The sequence below is a fragment of the Strongylocentrotus purpuratus genome, unplaced genomic scaffold, assembly GCF_000002235.5.
Source record: "Strongylocentrotus purpuratus isolate Spur 01 unplaced genomic scaffold, Spur_5.0 spur5_contig_857, whole genome shotgun sequence".
Taxonomy (NCBI): Eukaryota; Metazoa; Echinodermata; class Echinoidea; order Camarodonta; family Strongylocentrotidae; genus Strongylocentrotus; species Strongylocentrotus purpuratus.
In genome coordinates this window covers 623,628-647,001 of record NW_022145565.1, presented here as the reverse complement: position 1 = coordinate 647,001, position 23,374 = coordinate 623,628, and the positions used below count along the sequence as shown (strand labels likewise).

General features: G+C 36.9%; 1 protein-coding gene across 2 annotated transcripts in view; it reads left to right on the top strand.

Moving 5' to 3' along the window:
- Positions 1-23,374, top strand: part of LOC100891163 (von Willebrand factor D and EGF domain-containing protein) — a 73,785-nt gene that overhangs the window by 39,695 nt on the left and 10,716 nt on the right. For both annotated transcript variants that reach the window (XM_030996999.1, XM_030996997.1), the window contains exons 5-23: positions 3,204-3,340; positions 7,258-7,356; positions 8,059-8,148; positions 8,522-8,657; positions 9,308-9,525; positions 9,907-9,980; positions 11,952-12,015; positions 13,297-13,506; positions 14,155-14,369; positions 14,761-15,662; positions 16,060-16,196; positions 17,436-17,573; positions 18,472-18,570; positions 19,605-19,719; positions 20,039-20,307; positions 20,678-20,915; positions 21,386-21,526; positions 21,879-21,977; positions 22,405-22,500. In XM_030996999.1, the coding sequence (XP_030852859.1) occupies positions 3,204-3,340; positions 7,258-7,356; positions 8,059-8,148; positions 8,522-8,657; positions 9,308-9,525; positions 9,907-9,980; positions 11,952-12,015; positions 13,297-13,506; positions 14,155-14,369; positions 14,761-15,662; positions 16,060-16,196; positions 17,436-17,573; positions 18,472-18,570; positions 19,605-19,719; positions 20,039-20,307; positions 20,678-20,915; positions 21,386-21,526; positions 21,879-21,977; positions 22,405-22,500 (3,477 nt within the window). The remainder of the gene's footprint in view (positions 1-3,203; positions 3,341-7,257; positions 7,357-8,058; positions 8,149-8,521; positions 8,658-9,307; positions 9,526-9,906; positions 9,981-11,951; positions 12,016-13,296; positions 13,507-14,154; positions 14,370-14,760; positions 15,663-16,059; positions 16,197-17,435; positions 17,574-18,471; positions 18,571-19,604; positions 19,720-20,038; positions 20,308-20,677; positions 20,916-21,385; positions 21,527-21,878; positions 21,978-22,404; positions 22,501-23,374) is intronic.

Here is a 23,374-nt window from a genome sequence, read left to right as displayed (position 1 = left end):
TTTGATTTACATTGCTTAATCCTTTACTCTTTGTCGATTATATCTATTTAAGAAAACAGTCCAGTCCAGTTCAGTTCATGCAATACTTTCATAAGATGTACAATGGTAAAAAACATATAGAAGTTACACAATGATATCAATATACATGAGAATAATATAAGCAGAGAAGACAAGAAGAAGAAATTAACATATAAATACATGAAAGTATTTGGAGACAAGACAGGAAGGGCGGGCCTTATGTGAAAGTCTGTCTACACTGATTATATCAAAATACTAAGTCATTTATTGTACAGAAGTGGAATTAATTGTGCAATTATGCCCATAAACATAATATAGTAACGCGATTTTTCTTGAATTCTGTGAGTTTTCAATCAATTGCCAGAGCGCTGTTTCGTTTTGTATCTTTTTAATGTCTCATAATGAAGCGACAAGTATATTAATTCTGTAAATGGTTATCTTGTTTCAGAAATTCGGAGCACAAGCATTTGTACTAAATATCAGAGCCCCACCCGATTGTCTACTCAGTGAACGCATACTATACAGTATCCTGCGTAAAGCCACGATGATCGGATATTTAGATTTGGGTGTCGGAAGGATTCGATAAATGAGGAGGGGGTAAATATTGGGGGAAACTGAGATCAAAAATCAATTTTTGGAAAAGGGGGATCTAAAGTGATCGAGCTAGAGAGAGTGGGCATATGAATACGGAGAGAGATAGAGAGAGAGAGAGAGTGAGGGAGGGAGATGGAATTGGCAATGGGAATGAGAAAAGAAGGGAGGGCCTCAATTATTCTTCAGCCCTAAAGTAGTAGATGGTGTAACCCGGACATGAGAAGCTTTGTTCACAGCCTGAGGCTGTTGTGTCTATAGTTTGACTTCATGTTAGGGTTAATAATGTGAATCATCAAGTACACACCAAAGGCCAAGGACGGACATACAGTCATGACGATTGAGACTCGGAACCTGAGATGCGAAGATTTAAGGGAAAGCGATGAGAGCACAACCCACAAACTACTCCCATCACAAACTAGTACAAATGCTGTAGTCTAATGAAATCGAGAAAACTAAGGCAAGTCGAAGATACGTTGGGATGAAATGAAATTATTATTGAAAGCAAATTGGGTTTACTTTGTTAAATATAAAGATTCTCACCTTATTCCGAACTTGCAAAAATGAACTATAACATTATATTTAACAAAATGACTTTAATATAGAAATAAAAGTTGCAGGTCCAGATTCATCTTTGTTTATACTTGTACAAAGTACCAATGGTAGGACTAACCTCTCTCTCCAGTATAATTATGACACAGAAAGCTACTACTAGTACATAATGGGTGCCAAGTCTAACAGTTCCTTTACCTTTTGTTCTTATCTGGGGTCATTTGTGTACCTCCCTTGTAATCTTTCTCTCTCTCTCTCTCTCTCTGTCTCTCTCTCTCTCCCTCCCTCCCTCCCCTCCTCTGTTTTCCTTTCTCCGCCCCATTTCATCCTCCACATGCTCCTCCTTCTTTTTCCCTTTTGTCTACAGTATCTTTCTTACTAATAAAAGAACAATACAACAACAACAACAACAAAACAATCCCCAGGTCTGTCATGGTCATACTCATACAACGAAGCAGATCATCTGTACGTCAATAAACGGGCCTTGTTATATTGAGTATTGGTTCAATGTAAAACATATGTATGAGAGGGGCGCATTTGATTGAAGAGGCGGTAGTTTCTTGTGATGTGTAACTGAATATGTATAATAATGCGTTGAAGATGTGTAAAGTCATGAAATAAATGTCATAAAAGAACACAGATACAGTAATGTGATATATTTTTATCACTGCTTGCCGGTCTTCTCAGTGTTACAATATATCTTTCGTGTTTGGTTTGTTTGCTATTTGCCCCTCCCGTTTAACTTTTCACCTTGGTGTATGTAAATGTATATCCCTTTATAAATATCTTAAAGACGTGCCAGGTGCGTCGATCCATATTCAATGTTTGGAGGCTCTATCGGATCCATGATAATTACGAAAATATTGCGTCAAGGGGAACTTGACTCTTTAAATACTGCCCCCGCAGGACCGGCGCCGCCCCCTTTCTCTATCTTTCTCTCTCTCTCTATCTGTCTATCTCTCTCTTCCTCTCCCTCTCTCTCTCTCTCTCTCTCTCTCTCTCGCTCTCTCTTTCTTTACTCTCACTCTCGTTCATTACATATTTTGTTATTTCTGAAATCTATACGTGAACGTCAGTCTATACCATAATTTTATAATGAGAAGAAAATGAAGTCAGAGAATAGAAACATCAGACAAGATGACTCATCTAGAACAAGATTGATATTTATTCAACTTGAAAACCAGCATGTGGAATCATGCATGGGTTCCTTGTCGAGGTAAAACCATACAAATGCTAGCAGGTGAATCGGAACGGTGTGTATCCAAACGAACTTATGATCATGCTGATGGGCAGGTAGTAGGAAACTCAAAGAGGGTAACAGGTGTTATAGACCTTAATATCATTCCCCGTGATATCACTTACAATTAGACCATGGCCCCATTTTCAATTACAAGCAAATTCTTACGAAGGCCTGAAATGATTTGCCGTCATCCTTATCAGAAGTAGCACTCTAGCCTAACAAGCCTAAAAAGAGATGTGGCGGATTTTCCGAACATCATATCGAAAATCTTGAAGAGTGTATGCGTCCAATCTTACAAACAGTAGGGGATAAAAGACTTAAGGTTAATGTATTAGTGTTTGAATTAATAATGGGTTCCATGGATAATTCTTTTCTTCCAAGGACTATTAATGGCTAGCTTTGTAATTCACCTGTTCTATGTAATAACATTTATATGGATAGATTACAACTACCATTCATGTCTTGCTGATAATTTATATTGAGTACATTATTGGTAAGCAATTGAGTTATTATATAGGCAACCTTGGATTATCAACAGGTATATATAAAAATGTGAATATAAAGCAGATCTTTTGGACAAATTGCATGTTGTAATAAACAATCCTTCTGTGTTTTTTTCTCCAAAGTCTAGATCCCACACAATATTGTTCCTCAAATATTTTGAAACAATGTTAGGATGCCTCCAAGGCTCCAACTATTACACTAATTTCATTTTTCTTCAGCGAATTGGTTATCCTTTTCTATCTTGTGTTAACCTACAAGATTGTAGACGATCTAGTTTGTTTTCGCTTTTCCCTTGCAGAGAGTTTCCCGGCAATCCTTGGTCTACCTGAGATCACCCCAACTCACTTCGAAGACGTGGTCGAACTACGATGCTCCTTCAGAGGTCTAGAGTCACGTCAGGGGTCAACCAAAGGTTATACGGTCACCTGGTTTAAGGTAAATAATAATTCTAGTCATTAATTATGTATCAGTCCATGTATAGGCCTATAAGGTATTTTCATTATCGGTTCATGTTATAATCAGTTCGGATACATTCCACTTACTTACCGTTCTGATAATTATTACCATCGTCCTCCATTCCTACCTCTCCAGATGATGCTCGTTCTTGTATTTATTCGTATTTATCAAATGTTTGTGGATTTAGTTGAATAAAGAGTCGATAATCCCCTCCTGGCTAATTTTCACGTTTGACTTCTGTTTACATCATCACTTTTCAGACTCCCTTCCTTTCATTTTATCTCCCTGGGAAAGGGATTACAGGATTTGAGGATTTGAGGACATTTTGCTTTCATCTTTTCGTCTTTTTAGTGCTTTCTTTTATTCTGAGCAGATCATTTCATTTCCCTTTGGGCTAGTAAAAGCACAGCCTTCGTGAACCAATACACCAGACAACTTGGTAGGGAGGGACTAATACAAAAAGTCTAGAAAAGCTGTTATGTCTGGCATGGAAACAATTCTAACTCTTCCACCTGTGTCACTTTAAATCTGCAACCTGGTTGATTGATTTGATTTGTTATTGTCCACATGAAGGATTTATCGATAAAATCTTAATTCTTACGGGTTAAGGAATGTCGTAGGAAGTAAAATATCCAAACTGTAGGAAGAAAATTGAAAGTTATTTGTTTACAACGAGTTCCATTTCCGTCGTATTTTGAAACATTTCGCCACTATGATTTAATCGAAACTGTAAAACACAGGAAAAGATTAAATTTCTCGGTGATAATCACCTTCTTCGTATTTAATTCACTTATCGATGTAGCATGTACTTTAATATATTACAATAGGTCCTACTTGAAACAAGAACCTAGTAGGTGAAACCAAATAGCTAAAAAGATCAGGAACTTTCTTTATGGAGGGGTGTTGGAGATGCGCCTTTCACCCTTGTGGTAACCTTCATTACATTTGCTTATGCTCGTAAGTCGAAGGAGAAAAGATACTTTTATATAAAATCATTAGTTGTTCAATCTACTAGATTGATATGATTAATGTATTTTGTTGTATTAAACTTCCATCGTTAAAAAAACATATTCATGAAGATCTCTAACATCTTTAAACACCACAAAGGTTTAAGATCCTATTGAGCATATTGATCCCCTTAAACATGTAAAACCGTCTCATGGTAAGGATTTCTAGGTTGATCATTTCCGATTCGTTAAAGATTCAATTACATTTCACTCATTTCCCCGACGTATGGCGAAGGACGCTGTTAACTTTCCTCTTCATGTTCTCCTGGTTATTATTCAATTATAACAAGTGTTTGATTTCTACTTTCATCGATTAGTGAATATTGGCCTGATTTGTTCAGGGCTTAACATGTAATTTCGTTCTTTTCAAATTACAAAAAATCAATGCACAGACCGATTTCCTTGAGTGCTTGTCAGACTTCAATACTACTTTCCCGCATTCTCTGTCGTTACTTCATAAATTCACACTTCATTATTCCCCCTCCCCTGTTCTGTTGATCTTAATTCTTCGAAACGCTAAGGAATATACCTTTACAATATAATATACCTCGCTTCTCAACGAATGCATCACGATCACTATCGGAAACAGAGAATGAGAGAGAGAGAGAGAAAGAGAGAGAGAGAGAGAGAGAAGGAGAGGGGGAGAGAGAGAGGGAAAACTTCTCTTGACACCCCACCACATGTACGATGATAATACGATGACTAGGAATGAGTGTAAGCTCGAGAGAGAAAGGATTTATTATCACTCTTATCATCACTTGTGTCTTCCCCCAATGACATATGTTGTCTAGACTAACTACCCACCTTCTTCCTTACTTCAAACAATTTAACCAACCCTAACTCAAAAGATGCAAATCATCTCTAGTGTTTCCCGAAATAAGAACCGGACCTCCAGATACAATTGTTTTGAAATTAGAATTGATCCATTTGGAAACCTGCTTGTCATGTTGTCCGGCCTCACCTTTCTTTTGTATTTGATATGATTAATTCTTCAACTTACCTTTTCTTACTTTTATTTTTAAAAATATTTTAGGATAGGTTTTCGGCCTAAAATAGTTTCCTCGTGTTTAACTTGAGCTGCTGTGTGAATCTTGCCTGTTCATGAATTCCTTCTTTGTTTGAACGTGGAAATGATGGATTTGACTACAAAACATATATTTTAGCATGATGACAGAGGAAACTAAGACACTTTAAATCTGTATCCCATGCTACAACTACACTTATTCCCAAGAATCGAGTTTATGGAAGTTTTGCAAAGTCTCTCCGACTCAGTATTATTACAAGTATACCAAAGGGTTCATGGGTTCGTATATGTTTTTTTAATGCAATGTTCGTTTAATAAACGTTGAAAATCAATATCAAAATATTTTGTGATATGTTTAATACATGTTGTATATATTTTAAGCATCATTTTTGTTTGGGGTTTATATTCGTTGGAAAGGTAAAAGAATAAAGGATAAAGTAAAAAAATCAGGTAATGTTGCTTTAAACGTCTTCATCTCTGACAAGCAATATCTCTAGTCCTTTGTAAGAATTTGTATTATGTCGTGCATGACCTGAATATCGAATTCTACCTGTTATCATCTTATTGAACAACATTCTCGATGTAATGTAAGACTATATAAGATTATGAGTCAGTTTGTGATTGATATCATACATGTAGGAAACATTGATCTAGACAGCTAACTACCAACTCCTCAGAAATTGGAGGAGAAAGTCGCATAATAGACGAGAAATCCGAGAATAAATTACACTAGAACAAGTTACCAGAGCCCCTACTGTCATTCTCAATTATCTTCATGTTTAACTAGGACTGTTTCTTTATTCGGAATTGGCACAAACTCCTTACAAATTGCAAAAGCTTAAAGAATTCTTTTAAATTTGTGATTTTAACTTCCAACGTTTTGTATGTAATAGTTTTGTGGATCAAATGGCCGTGTGTATCATGGACTAAATTCCGTTGCAAATTTATTTTATATGATTGTTAAACCTGAATGTCATACCTGATTCAGTTTACAATCGAGGAAACACAATTATAGAGAAGCCAATTTCCTAAACTCTGCGCATGTGCACCAAAATAACATATTATTTTCATATCGGAAATGAAAAATCAAATCCTTTAGAACTTATTCATTTTGGCCGATTCAAGATTTCAGTCATGCAAACGCACATTAAACGAATTATTGCACCTTGCTGCCAGTGGGACGGTTCAAAGATTCTTTGTTAAAAAAAAAATTCTAAGTAATAAATAGATGATTTTCTCCGAGGAATATTGTATCTCTTAATTTAAATCTGAATCGTTCATGTTTCTTGATAATATATTTGTTATATGTATTTTGTTTCACTTTAATTTGTTGCTCTAATAATCGAAAAATGCAATAAAAGAGAATCAGGAATAATATTGATAAATGTTCAATCTGCAATGCAACAAACCAAGGTGCTCTGGTATCTTCATGGACGATATTTTCTAAAGAAAATGCATGTTGTAAATGAAATCATCATTACGTCATTACCATAACATAAGCGTATCCGATTCGTATTTATAATATTATCTACTACCTGAAACTTTTATATCATTTCCGAAAGAATAGGATATGCTCCTGATGAGATAACAGGTAATCCAAACCTCGGATATCCGATATAGTATATCATACATGCCGGCTCTTCTAGAATTCCATTGAATTGATTTGTGTAATGTGTTAAAAAAAGAGGAAATATTTCGGCTTGGTAAAGAATCGACTGAAAATAGATAGTATGAAAACCTAACTAATTCTGAACCTCTCTTGCCTCAAATATGATGTCTTTAATTCGCACAATTAAAGGCAATCAAATAGTTAATACATCAAATTTTCTTACTTCCTTTTTCGTTTCGTGTTTCATTTTCAATAGGCTGGACCGGAAGAGATGTACCAACAGCTGTCTAAAAATGACACCATCGAAAATTTTGCCTCCCTGGAACTCCGTAAACATTTCTCCTTAGGTGATAAGGTAAGTGTTTATATAATGCAAAGGAACATGTACTTCCATGATACCTTGCGCCATTTGTCTGTGCAGGCATATCCTTTTCGGACTACCAAAATGTCATTTCGAGTCCTGTAATTTGACTAGTACTTTTCTCGTTCTAAAGTAGAATTGAAAAGTGACTTAATTGTTCTAAGAGATTCGACAAATGTTATTTTCTCTAAGTTTCGTGATAAAGGGTATGATATTTATCATTAATCCTTTCATATGTACCATTTGTAATCGAGCGACTATCTGTACAAAGAATAGAAAACAAATACGAACAATAGCAGGACATCGCGTTCTGACACCTCATCGAAAGCACTCGTTCTAAATTGGAGGAAATGTCTCTTTGATCGTATCTTCTTCTTTTCTTTTTTTCTTTTTTTTCTTCTTTTTTATCAAGAAGACGTTTCAGAGATTTCATAGCGAGAAATAATAATTTCACAATTTAGTTTTGACACCTGTTAGTATGTTGTTTCATCGTCTGATGATCTCTCTCTCTCTTTCTCTCTTTATCTTTCTCTTTTTCTCTCTCACTCCCTCCCTCCCTACCTACCTCCATACCACCCTCTCTTCCCCCCTCCCTCTCTCTCACTCCCTCCCTCCCTCCCTCCCTCCCCCCCCCCTCCTTCCCTCCCTCCCCCCCCCCTCTCTCTCTCTTTCTCTCTCTTTTTATCCGTCTTACAGGTTATATGTACCGTGCAAGCATTTTTCAATGCTACCAGACAGCTTAAAAGCCCACCAATAGAAAGTGATCCATTTCATATCACAATATCGGTAAGTTTGATAACGATTATTTGTCTCCATCTTCCTTATTCCTTGAATAGAATTTCTCCGAATCATATACATGTATTCTCTTCTGCTTTTGTTACTTGTGATTTCAAATTGTTTAATATATGCTTTCTGTAATGTTATTTCTATTTTAGCTTCCATTACCTCTGATCTCCCTTTCCTTACTTTCTCCTCACACGCCATACACTAATATACTCTAGAACACTGCTACCTGTTTTAACTATCACATTCAAGTGACACAGTTCACATGAAAAACATAATGACCTCCACGAAATCTGTGCCAAGTCATAATTCTTGACGATTTATTAGGATGGGTAGAGTGATACCGTGGATGTTTGTTTATCCATGTTCTGTGCAGGTATCTCCGAGAAGATTGGAGATAGCGGAAGATGGACAGCGCCATCTAGTAGCCTTTGAGAGTACTGTACCTATCCATTGTGAGGATCCTCAGCAAAGCTGCTCTGTTCTCATACCACTTTCTACAATTAGTAATGGTAGGTACTCTTTATAAAGGATCAGTTATAAGACGTGCAGTTATGCTAGGCCTAAAAAAACAGATGTTGTATTGCCTTTTAGGTGCCAAAAGATGGGTCGATCGGGAAATCTTCTTCTTTTTTTAACAACTTTTTTTCTTCTTCTCCCTCTAGCTCTTTGGGCTGATATTTCTCAGTTTTTTGCTTTAATACATATTTTGATATTCATTAAACTTTTTTCTTTGTTTTAAAAGACGACCGTAGATTATAAGATTTTGGGGTGGGTCGAAAAGGACAATACAACATCTTGTATACATCAGTAGACTAGTGGGCTTATACCAGTTATAGGGCTCCTTGTAGGCATATTCTTTCTTCTGTTCATTGAGTGGAATAATGCTCAATGAGGTACTTATTCCGTGACACCATATCTTGATTTCGTGACAACAATTGATCAAAATAATTTGTATTAGGATAAGAGGGAGTTAAGCAAGGGCTCCTCATCAAAGTGGTAACATTTAGACCGTATTCTTGATCGGACAAACAATGTAATGAGCCGATCCACAAGGAAAAAATACCTAGTTAATATGCGTGTAGTTAAAAACGATTGAAGTTATTGGATGTTGGTTAATCATGGATATTACTTAAGGCTTCCATGTTTCTGATTTCCATAGATGCAACGGTCGGATACGACATAGCTCTTTCGGAATGCTTCGTAGAACTTCGGCCTAGATCGTGTGGTATATCGGAAGCCCGATGTCGCCAAGCATTCATGTTCGTTACTGCAGTAACAGACTTCCAACATGATGGACGAACAGCCAATGAGATCATTACCGGTAACGTGGTTAGTTCGGATCCGTTCTGGAGAGGCTTCAATCCTGATGACCTAGAGGTAAAGTATACACACAGAATGTCACATCTATATTTATTTATTGTTATTGAAAAAGTATTTACATCTTGAATAAAATGCAAAAGACGATTGATATGCGCATGAAAAGTGTTCAAAGAGTTTATAGAAATGGAGATTCCTACTCTTCAGGAATAATGATGTTGCCGTCGATATTCAGTGATGTAAATATTTAGTGGTTAAACATAGATTATAACTGGTGAGTGAACTATCATCCACCCTGATCGAGAGGCGATTATATTATGATTGGAAATATTTGACCAAGTATTCAAATATAAACACGATTGATGATTATCTGTGCTTTATCCACCCACGGGTTTATAAGTATTGATTACAATATGGGTGTCCTTTTAATGATACATACAGGTGATTGTGAATGATATACCCACGGCCCAGTGCTACTCTTTCACAGACCCACACTTTATTACATTCGATAGAAAGTGAGTATTCAATCTAACAATTCTATACCATACTTCATAATAACTGTTTCGTGATAATACAAGTATATAATATGAGTATAATATGCTAAAATGGAGTCCTTGTGCCGTAAAACAAACTTTAGAATTATTCATTTTGCACTTAACAGTTACGAAATCCCTTCGTCTTCTCTCTCTCTCTCTCTCTCTCTCTCTCTCATTGTCACTATTATTCACTGTCTCTCATGCGTTTTGCTTTTGTCATTATAGTCACGCAATGTGAACTATTTTTCTTTATGGCATGGCATTAATGTGGACCTAAACTCTAAACTAGTGACAAATTGTTGCTCCTCCTCCCCACCGTTTTTAACTATTTGGCATTAATCCCAGTTAATCAAGGTGGAATTATTTGTTAAAAGTGTATGGGACTCATAAACCTAACTTTGGGCGCGTTCATGCTTGATTTTGACGGCCAGAATCAGGCATCTGTTACGCGTTTAGTTTAAAACACGGTTGCGTCTTAGCTCACTTTTGTAGAATCACCGAAAAACGGCGATCACGATCGCCGATCGTAAACTCACAAAAAGATGCGTTTACAATTTGTAAACGCGTTTAAATGGGGTCAACGCACTGACCTCTAGTAGGTCTACGTAGCATGCGCACACAGGTTTGCGAATCCAGCTGAAGGCCACCCAAGGAGAATTGCCTGGAGAAGTGAGCATGAACACTGCACCGTGGAACTGCGATTACGATGAGCGTTTACGATGAGCGTTACAAATCGCTCATTCTGCCTTCAAAATCAAGCATGAACGCGCCCTTTGTCACATATATCTGAAAATCACAATATAATTCGTGTCAGTGAATAACCAGTAGTGCATCCAGTGGAGTTCATAGGAGGCGTATTTCCCGCCCATTTACGGACAAATCCAATACCAATGCATGGGGAAGGGGGTTGGGGGGGTTGGCGCATGTCCCCTCTTTTTAGTTACCAAACTCTTCATTTTAAGATCCTGGGCCATATCATCATTGGCTCCATCCTTACCCGATCTACCTAATCTAGTCTATATGTAAGCCGTGTGGTGGCGTTGCAAGGGTGATACCATTTAGTGTGGGGGTACAGCAAAAAAATTAGCATGGACCATTGAACAAAAGATACAATATGGTTGTGTACTGTTCTCCAAACGGGATTATTGATTGCCACTGTCAAATAATTCATGTTCTAAAGCGATACAGGGCTTCTACAACGTTACTGAGGTTATCTCATTATCTATTTTAAAGTATATTTTGAAGCAACGTGTGGTCATCTGGGCCACCAGAAACTTTGGGGAAATGTGCCCTCCCCCCCCCCCCCCCGCCCCTTCCTAGCTACACCACTGAAGTCGCAATGTTGTACTATCCCTGGAGTATCACCTGATTGATGGTAGAGTCTCATGACTAAACATGGCGTGTGCTTAGATGAACTCACCGGACGTGAGTAGTACTCCCGATACTCCTGATACTACATTTAGCCTTTACATCAGGCAAGCAAGGAGCAGTCAGCCATGTCAATATGTAACAGTTGTTTATCATCTTAGAAATATGTTTCTTCTCTCTCTGTTTGTCCCAGCTACACATAACTGAATCAGGCAAGATGACACAAAAATGCAATAAAAAGTAGAGGTCTAACCAAAATAAAATTGTAATCTTTTTAGGCACATACTTTACTTTACTATTGCCATTATTGTTAATGATTTTGCCTTTATGATGTGATTTGAAGAGTCTGACTAATTGAACACCAGTATGTCTTTTGGTCTTGTAAGTATCATTGTACTTGTCTGAGACTCATGGTAAGATCAGAAACCCGCAAATAATCATATTAAGCTATTCTTTATCACTAAAACTCTCCAGAACTAATTGGGCAGCTGTTTAGATTACTTTACCTAATGTAATTTTTAATTTACTTAATGCTTGCAATTATTCCTAATGAGGCCTACTGTTATCTCTTCTTCTAATCAGGAAATATGACTACTACAAAACGGGAACGTTTGTTCTCTACAAGAGTCTTAGTCGAGAGTTCGAGGTGAGTTCTTATCATTTCTTTGTGACCCTGTGATTGCGTTTCAGCTTACTCATCTTCAAATGAGAATTAAAGTGGTTAGTAATTGTTAATTAAGAGTCAATTAAGATTCAATTAAATCACCTCAGTGAACAGATCGTGTCACAGCTGCCAAAATAATTTCCAAGTCAGTTTAAAAGAGACAAGACTGATAGGTCGACTATCTAATTTCTGTTGTACAAACACAAGCAATATTACAACTAGATTTTTGTTTAAAGGTGGACTAAATTTCTGAAAAGAATATTGTGATGAGAAGATGTAATGCAGAGCAGGTTCTTCAGGAGGAGCTATATTACTGGAACAGGTGTATGGTATTAAAGAAAGTAGGCCATGATCAAACATACACCTGTATGTTAATTGAATGATTCCCAAATGTCCTGTACTCTCCTAAGATTTGAACCTAGTTAGGAAGGTGTATTCAAGATAACTTCCTTCTAAGAGGCCTGGTCTACATATCACTCATTAACCATGTCATCATACCCTAGATCCCAAACCTGCTCAATTCTGATAGCAGAGCTCAATTCCCTACCCACATGTCAATGTTAGTACGAAGGCTCCACTCTGGAAATTCCCGTAGATCAGTATTAAAATATGAAGAACTTAATAATAATAATAATTAAATTCATGGGGCGCTTTATACAGGCGTTTCTAAGTTAGTGTGGAGGAATTTCAGTCCATAAACGGCAAATGACATATGTCAATTTTTTACAAGTCTCAAACATCTTAAACAATGTCTCACCAATAATTTACTTTTTAATCTATATCTGTTGAAAGTGTTCATGTATATATTTCAAACATTCTTTGATTGATCAAGGAACGATCTCTTTATTTTCCTGATATTTTTCCAGTGTTTTTTATGTTTCGTTTTATTTTGTTTAAAGCCGTGTTTATCTCACCATTTATTCTTATTTATGTCTCCCTCCTATTCTCTTGTATTTACATGTTAATCTGTCTTCTTACTATAATACTATATATATCCCTGTACGATTTGGATACTTCTCAATCGGCTACTTCTTTGTATTTCTTCTCCTATTTCTTCTCAATGTTCACCTCTTCTCTGACCTGTCCGTCTTCATACCCGCCTCCACCTCCTTCGTCTTATTCCTAAACTATTTCTCATTTCTTCTACCACCTTTTTCACGAACTATTCCCCTACTCTATGATCTTAATCTGTGTGTTGATACATTGAAATTCATCTGGAAGTCACTTACTCATTCCTTCCCTTCACTCTCCAACCCCTCTCAGGTGCATACCCGTATCTGGAACTGTGGAGGTATCTCAGAACAGGTGTCTTGCAACTGTGGCTTCGTTGCTAAGGAAGATAATGACGTCATATCAGTGGACATGTGCGATGGTAACGTGTTGGAAACCAGGGCGGAAGTAAGGGTCAGGAGCCCCCAGCCTCTTACTGATGGGGTCAAAATCAAGCAGGCCAAAAACGGAACCAAAATTACCGTGAGTTTGATTCGCTTTGCAAATAGGCTTGCTGACAGCGATGTCTATATTTGCCGCTTTGGGGTTCGTGTGTTTGTCAATGTTTTGAGAGGGGCAAATGAATTGATATGAAGAGAGACAGCTTACAGTCTGGCAAGGTGAGATAAGAGAAGAAAATTAAAGTGAATGAAGACAGAGAAGGGGTCAGACTGAGAAAGTGATGGAGGGGGAGAGGGAGAGACAACAAGGTATCCAAATTAAAAGACCGAGAGAGGGAGAGAGACAGAGATCCAAAGGAAGAAAAAAACAGATGTAGAAAAGAAGAATTGAATCAGAGAGGAGTAAAAACGCGCAAGCGGAACGTTTCGGTTTTTTCGTTTTCCAAGCTTTATGATCTGAGTAAGACTAGCCCATTTCATAATGCTAATTGATATGTTTTCCATCAATTCCTTAGATAGTCTTTGCAATTATCATTGATGGATTATTCTGAACATCCTCATGTTGATAGATATTATTTTCCACCAATCACGTCACGTCAATTGCCAAGTGATACTCAGAGAATACTAATGATTATTCACCCCCTTGCGTTTTTCAAGCTAGACCTACAACTGACTTTTCATCCTGTCAAGTAAATTTTAATCATTTTATTTGAACTTCCCCTTCTTTCAGGTTGAGTTTTCATCAGGGGCCTTCATTCGAGCTGATATCTCGGACTGGGGTATGAGTATTACCGTTCAAGCGCCCTCTCTTGACTTCAATCGAACAGTTGGTCTCTGCGGAACATTTGATGGCAACCCAGAGAATGAGTTTCATGACAAACAAGGCAGAAACCTGGCCTTAGCTATGCGCTATGGGCAGGCAAACGAGTTCGTTGAGTTATGGAGGTAAATAGTTATCCATATCTGATCTTGGTTCTCACTGTTTTTATCATTTATTTAACATTTGTTCCTCTTTCTTAAAAACTGTTGGTTATACTTTACCAAAATATTTGCGCATCATGTCTGTCAATGTCAATTAAAAAGTTCATGAAGCCCTGAGAACAAACTGCATTTTAAATGCAATTTGTATTCAGTAACTGATAACATAGTCCCTGTCGGTTTAAATGACGCTGAACTCATATCGTTTCCCATTTCTATTTACAGTATTATCGATTCAGTAGCGTTCCAGTCGTTTATAAAATGGCTTGCTCTTGTCAAGCGTAGTTGTAAACATTATGAGGTATTAGATGAATATTTATACACATTCATCGTTCGTTTTCTTATTTGTTAATTGCAGATTGCGTGATGGAGGTATGTTCAACATGATTCCTCTACCGGTGCCATACCAACTACGTCTTCCAGCCTGCTCATGTTTATCACCTATCGTTCCGTCCAGTAGTGACTTGTATCCAATCCAGAGCATTGGGTGCTTGGGAGGCACCTCCTGTAGAACACGATGCACCCGATTCGAAGACGTGCATAGGAGAGAATTAGTACAGTCCAGTGACGTCACATCCATGTATTCAAACATTGTGTCAAATAACCCTTTCGGTAGGAGGCGAAAGAGAAGTGCCTCAAGAGACAAAGTGACTGATAGGACTAAGCGTCAGTCTAATAGTGAAAGCTCACTGGATCCGACATCCCTGCTAGATTTCTTTAATCTCTTTGATCTAGACATACCTGTAGGTTTGATTGAGCAGACGGGGTCTGTAGGACCTAGTATTCAGAACATTTACTTCTTTCTACCTGATCACAAGACGAGTGATCTTAGACCACTCAAGGCAACATGGCCGACACCCAGTGGTATATCTCTGGAGCAAGCGCGCGAGTTCTGCTTCCAGACCGTGGGAAACACCACTCTCGCTAGCGCATGTGGCGAAAGCGGCTTATGGACGAACATGTATATTGATGATGCTGTTGAGATGTGCCTTAGCGATGTGCAGTTGACTGAAGACTTGACCTGGGCATCACAGACATTGCCTTTGGTAGAGAACCAATGCGAGGCTGCATATGTGTCCAATAGAACGTTATGGAGACCTGATCATAGTGCTGGGAATGAGTTAGGAGAGGTGGTGCCACCGGAAGGGGTCTTGAGGGCGCTAAACTGTCCTAATGAATGCAATGGACATGGGGTGTGCACGAAACAGGGCTGTATATGTGAAGACAAGTACGAGCCACCAGACTGCAGTTGGAAAGATGGTAAAGAAGAGAAAAGTGAAAGTTACAAATGGCGATATCAATGTTGTTGTAGAAACCGATTACACTTTTGATTTATTGCATATCTTTGTGTTTGGATTACTGACACCCTGTCTCAAGATTTTCTTTACCTTTTTACAATAGTGCGTTATACAGATACAGAAATTAGATTGGCGATCGTAAACGGAACATTAAATAAAACTGAAACAAAATGACGAACCACAAAAAAAAATAATAATGAAACACTCCTTGTCAGTCCCGAGACATTTCTAAGAGATTAAGTCATACAAGGTTATTTCAATTGTAGTTTCGTATTGATGTTCATGTCAGTGTTCCAAGATGTTAGATGACTTGCATGTTATGTAAACTTAATTATTCGTCTGATATTTCTGATTGGCAGATGCTATTCCATACATTGTGAGACTAGAGAACAATGGTTTATGTGACAGAGAGACTCAGCGATGTGACATGGTCAGGATTACAGCTAGAGAATACCGAGAAGGCAAGACTGTCACGTGTCTCTTCTCGCTATCCAAGGTAATGACTCCTCTCGTTGGTCTACACAACAATGCTAAACCATTCTTCTATAATGATATGCTTACATCCGATACGAAGTACTGTTGAAGAAGCTCTGAAAATATCCATCAAAATTTCACTATTTATATGATCATAATCTTAGTGTCAATACTCTTGAAAACCATCAGAACGTTTTTTTCTGTAACATGGCCGCTTTCCTTTGGAATTATATAGCATCCAGGATGTTGAACTCATTAGATGACAAACCCATTACATAGTATACAAATATACACTGTCTTGAGAGGTTCTGGTTAAAACTATGCGCAAGAGGTGACTCCAATAGTACTATTTGCTGAGGGGCGCAGCCCCGAAGCAAATGGTACTTCTGTAGTCACCGAGGCCCATAGTTTTAACCAGTACCTCGAATAGAGGCATGGTATATTTGTTTGATATCCTACATCAAAAATTTATTTTATACAAAATAAAAAATTAAAAAATTAAAAAATTGGGAAAACAAAATTTAAAACAGAAAAATGTCAATTTTTATCTAAAAAGATTTAAAATATTTTGTTTTTCATTAAATTTAACGGCCGTAGGAGCTATTTGAAATTCATCAAAATTTACCGGGAGCACCGGTAAATCTTTATTTTCAATTTTTCTCGAAAGTAGAAGTGTTTTAGGGGCTACAATTTATGGTGTTTTAAAAACATCCACAGGGGCATCCAAATATATTAAAATTGTAAAGAATCACTATCCATCCATTTTCAAAATTTCCCAAAACTTTGTAATACCTTTAAGATTTTTTTTTTTTTTAATTCCTAAAAAAAAAAAAAAATCACATTTTTTTTTCTACTCCCAAATAGTAAACCCAAATAGTACTCTCATATAGTACTTTTTAAAAATAGCTCAAATATTTCTGGTCATGTGACGAGCTCTCAACCAATCAAAAGCCAACACATTTTTGATGCAGGATATAATATCGGGTAAATACCATCTGATTATTTAATTTACGTTAAGCTACGGAACATAGTGTAATTATTTAAACAAGTATTATTTAGCGCAAACCAAATTATGATAAAGAGCTTTGAATATTATTACCACGGCGTAATAGCTTGGGTAACCATTACCAGTGTAAAACGTTGACCTAGGATTCCTCTCTAGACATTATCTTACTTGAATTGTATTTTGAAAATTAAATGTCTATATTAGATGTGACTTGTATATGATAGATGCTTATATTCGATATTCTTGGTTATATAGGACGGATTAAACGATGTGTCTTCAGTGATTTACGCTCAGTCTATCGCTATAAGAATCAACAGAAAAACTGTACTATGCAATGTACCAACTATAGAGGGAGCTGCTAATGAAGATGGTACAATGCGATGGGAGGTTCAGGTAACTTAACAACAAATCAAAGCTTCTCTATTTTACCCCCCCCCCCCCCCTCTCTCTCTCTCTCTCTCTCTCTCTCTCTCTTTCTCTCTCTCTCTTTCTCTTTCTCTCTCTCTCTCTTTCTCTCTCTCTCTCTTTCTCTCACTGTCATTTTGATAATTATAAACAGACGTTTACAATAATCTAATTGCATGCCTACAATTTCAGTACGAGAATACACCCGACGGTGGCCTGGACTTATAGCGAAGAAGAATGTAAAAATTCATATCACATATCTTGATATAATCTCGCAACAGTACTGGAAATGAGTGGATCGGACTTCAAGGTCACTAGGAAGAACTCAAAAACATGAAGGACATTATAGTTACAAAGTAAATTATAGTTAGAAGTGACATAATGGACATGAGGTCATTTGTTAAAGAAAAAATGGAGAACGTGTCCTTGAGAAGTTTGATATGTTTAACCACAAAATGAAAGTCCTTATTCTCGATCCAGCCATTTACTGTTAACAACCTTTTAAAAAAGTAAAGTTTTATTTGTTTCTATTTTGCAACTTTTCTGATTTATGGCATATACATATTATGTGGTGGTGGTAATTTACCTGACTGCTAGTAAGCAACCAGACGGTCGGCGAGCCGTCTCTCCGAGGAACCTTGTAATGAGTAATGAGGAATATTAATGCAGTAACTAGCGCATCGACTTGGTTTCGAACCCGGGTCACCGGATTACGAGACCACTGCTCTACCGACTGAGCTATCGCGCCTCCTCTACATCATAATGGCTGGTGTGTCATTGTAAAGTAAAGAATATTACTTACCCAGCCCTTTCACAAATAAGAAAACATTCCTTTTGCCAATGAGTAGGACCTGTTCTTATAGGTATAATGTTTTGTCTTCTTCAGGTGATGTATTCTGATTCGTCTCCTAGCAACACAATGACCTTGATACATTACGATTCTAAATGTCACGTGTGTACTTGGACTGGAGCTTGTACAACAAAGGTTGGTCAAATGCATTCTTTTATTCCTGAACTAGCACTAATTGTTCTTTAGAAGGACGAGCGTAATTGAAGGAAGCAAGTAAGAAAACTTTGTATGTAAACAACTTTTACAGTAAGTTTACACGATATGTTTTATTTGGGAGAATTTTCATTATTATAGTATTTCAAATATTTTGTTTTCGACGTTCCAACTATCAAAATATGCAATTTCTACATGACAGTAATAATAATTGCTTTTTTAGGGTGTGTGTAGAAGATATCCATTTCCCCTGATATAGATCCATTCATTTTCAGTATTGTAATCTAGCCCTGATCTCCTTGTCATGAAGATTATTAACCTCTCTTGAATGTATCACTTTCCTTCTCACTTTGAGGTAATGAGTGCTTGGTGCGGGTAAGAAGAAGATTGTGATGGTATTGATTAAAGCAAACACCACCCATGGGAGGATGTATGGTTCAAGTAATACGAAGTCTTAAAACCACACTCGTTTTGTTACGGGATTTGTTAGTAATTACTTACCCATGTCTTCATATCTCTCCGGTCTAACGATCTTCCGTACCTGTGAATTTCACCTCTTAGATGAGTGATCAGTTTGAGGTCATCGGTGATTAGTCATCACGATGAGTACGCATCTTCGAAACTATTTATCTCAGGCAAAATATGATGCGTCTGGTCAGGTTAATCTGATTTCTCTCTAATGAATTCTTTTTACGCAGCAGAGGTAGAATTTATTTAAGGTAGTGCTATACTCTAAATACCAACACTTAGAATGCATACTCCTCTGAAAATGAACTCATCTTCATTTCATTTTCCATCAGGGTGTAGATGTTTGCTCATAATGTACGTAGGTTGGTAGGTGCTCGATTTACTCATTTAGTTGTCAGCCCCCTTTACACGGCTGCCTCATTATAATACAGAGGGAGAAGTGGATCTATTAACTGCAGCTTCCTCCTTCCAAACATCTCAAGATCAGTTACTAAACGGCAATCATGTTATGTATATTTTTATTTCTTTCTTTAACCTTGTCTGATCAGGAGAACGCATGTGTGATTGAAAGTCGCTGTTATTCTGCCGGTCAGCATAATGAGAGAGATTCTTGTCAGCAGTGTCGGCCATTGGTCAGTCGGCATGAATGGTCAATATCAGAAGGTATGGAATCCGTAACAGAAATATTGCATCGACGAGTTTTATGAACCTAACGTTAAAACTCGTTGAGTAACTGAAAATAACAAAATAAAGAGAAAAATACGACCGAGAAGAAACGAAAATACAAAAGGTCATTTTGGTCCAAAATTAACCAAAATGTCAATATGGTTGTTAATTGGGGTCAATTTGACCACTTAGTTTTAGTAATTTGAATTATCATAGTTATTATGCATTTACAATAATGATTGTGTGGGTAAATGTGTACTTACTTCTTTTCTTTAACTCTTGTCAGGGTAATCTTTGATCTCATTTCTATCTACAGACAATGTGCCTCCAGTTCTAGGTGTTGATACTCAGTTTACCACTGTGACTGGGCGTGCCTTCACTCATCAACTAGATGCTATAGATCCTGATAGTACCACAGGAGGAGGAGTAGAGTTCTCAGTACAAAGTCTGGTCCCAAACGATCTTTACCATGTCAACATCTCGAGATTCGGGCATCTGTATTGGTTGTCGAACGTAGAGGGCGACTACACGGTACCAGTGAGGTTGACGGACGAGTGTGAATCTAGCGTCACATTTGAGATGGAGGTAAACTTATTAATCAGTATATTCAAAGACATTGAGTGTATTAGATATCCAAAATAAATTTGTTGTGGATGGCAGGGTAATTCACAGAGGCTAAAATTCATTCTAATTGTCACCTTTTCGCCGAGAGTTAATTCAAAATAATAAAGTGATAGATGAGTAAATTATGAGTTAATTAAAAATAATGCTAAAACCTTTTGACAAAAATTGTAAAGAGTTTTTAAAACGCTTAATTTGCCTAACCGTTGCTCAAGAACCGTATTGCTCCTCCAAAACTATCAATGACTACTCGGCACAAAGAACTAACTATTGAAAACTGATGGAATTTTATAATTCATTTATTTTTCTGAATTTTGTTATGTCATTATCTCAGATCACAGTATTGGCCTGTCGGTGCCTAAATGGCGGAGACTGTATACTAGACTCACCATCAGGTGTTTTGACGAATAATCTTCCATATTCATGTTCATGTCCATCACCTTACACGGGAGAGTTCTGTGATATTAATATGGCGCCTGGGATAGGAAGCTGTGAGTCTAATCCCTGTATGCACGGCCAGTGTCGAGACAACATGTTCGGGTTCACATGTGAATGTGAGAATGGCTATACAGGTAATCAAGAAGAATATATTTTTTCATTAGATCAATTTTTTGTTTTGTGAGTAGGACTTGTATATGTTTACATATGTTATGATGGGATCTCTTGACTTTTTATGATAGTTGATCTTCAAAATTGGTTCTGTTTTTCGATAGGCTTATTTAGCACAATGATTGAATGGCCGTTTTAATTTTCATGACTATTTTCTTTCTCCATATGGTGGTCACTGAAACTTTCTTTTTGTGGGATTGTCTGTCCATCTGTCCCACTATCTCGTTATTACAATTATCTCAAGAATATTGTGCATCATCATAGTTACATGAATAGGCTTGTAGATTCCTTAAAATGACATGGAATCAAAATGATTTACATAAACACAAATCTCTATTACTATAAACAGTCGATATCATGGTCACATGGTTAAAAGTAAAATATGGCTACTGCTAGTATAAGATGTTATTTCTTTGTTTTCTCTTTGATGTAGGTTTGACTTGTTCTATCATGAAGAATGTTTGTGATAACAGCCCCTGTTTTGAAGGTGTTGCATGTACAGTACGAGGACTGGGGTCGTTTTCATGCGGGAATTGCCCAGAAGGTTACTATGGAGATGGCATCGTTTGCAAAGGTATGATTCTTCTTGTCATATCTATTTCTCTTTCCCATTTCACTGTATTTCTCTGTATTTTTCAAGCTTGTATTAGCCTTCCATATCTTATTCGATCTCATACTCCAGGCCTCCATTTTTTTAAATCTGATTCCATTTTCTTCTCTTTTATTGTACATTTATTCTCTGTTAATTTTCTTTCCAGGATATTAACTCCAAAGGGACTTTATATACAATATTTTGAAATGTGCTTTGCAAGAATGAAGTATAATTATTTGTATTATGTAGCACAGTAATGAGAATAGCAATAATAAAATGGCAAAAATGGATTTTATTATGCATTTTCTGAAAATCTTGTCATTGTTCTCCACAGCATCAAAGTGCAAAGTTACCTGTCCTAAGAACATGGTGTGCGACCCCAACGTTGGATGTGTGTGTAAGGAGGGCTATCATGGTTATGCATGCTTCAGACGTAAGTTTGTAAAAACATTGGCAATAATTAGGAATCTTTTTGTTTATGTAATCGTAGTAGGCCATTAAGTTTTCATATAGAATTTAACAGAGGAGATTCAAACAAAGGTACAACGTTAGGTATATTCTTTAAACCCGTACTGTGTCTTGTTGTTCCTTTCTTATTGTATGATGATGGTAATAGGTTGATTTATATGAAACTTACATCGGGGACTATAGGCCGATAAGTAACTATATTTAACTATATTCAGTTAAAATTCAATAAAACTTCTTCTCATTGGAAATTTCAAGTCGACAGGGATAATTGACAGAAAGTCAAAACATTGACCCAAACCTATGTAATGTATTCCTGATTAGTTTCATACTCTCTCTGTCTCTTTTTATCTCTATACCTATCGCCATCTCCCTCTGTATGTCTCTCTCTCCAGCCGTATGTAACCCTCCATGTCTAAATAATGGTCGATGTGTTCAGCCTGACACATGTGCCTGCCCAGCTGGCTACACAGGCCAATATTGTCAACGAGGTAAGAAAACGGTTTTGATTGTAAATATCATGTTGCTGTAATGTTAACTGTAGAGTAGTTGTTTCAGTGTGATTAATTCTGTGTTGTCATAGCATTTTATGGGGGAAGATGGCTATACTAATGAATTCTATTTACTTTTAATGTATAATGCTAATAAAGCATAACTATTAGTGACGTATTTAGTACATCATATGAAGAAGTAAGTAGTCTATTTATTTGCCATTCTTAATACAATGTGAACTAATTCAGATCAGAAATCTTATAAAGTGATTATATTAGGATTAAAATTCCATGTCTATTTACACCGTAGTCCAAATCATGCGATTTTGATGAATTGTTAAGGTAGTTATAGATTTATATCCTATCATAAAGTTCTTTATGACTGAAGGGTTTTGGTAATGCTCTTGATTAATGTTTGTACTTTAGAGACATTTGAAATAAAGTGTTTATTTTGATAGCTTTGTTACACTTGAAGTTTGTTTAATATATTTGCATGCTTACGGTTTGATGATCGTGTCGGTGTCCATGCATGGTGGTGGTTGCACTCCGTTTCCCTTATTTTTGTTTCTCTGTAATCCTATTGAGTTTATGTCAAGTCTCATTCCCTTGTAAAATGCTATAACATAAATGACGCAATCAGTGATAAGGCTGTGTCCGTGAGTGTGCCTATTTTTATTTTTTCAAAAGTAGATCTCTCATGCAGTAATTGTTTTTTTTTGGGGGGGTGAGGATTTTATATTAAAGTGCACGCCTGTTCCCTGCCAGTTCCTATCCCATTTCCGTCTATGTCATCTCGTACATGTTACCATGGTGACCGTATATATCTCCGTTTTCCCAATCTATATTTTGGGGAAATTATTTGTTTTCCCCGTTG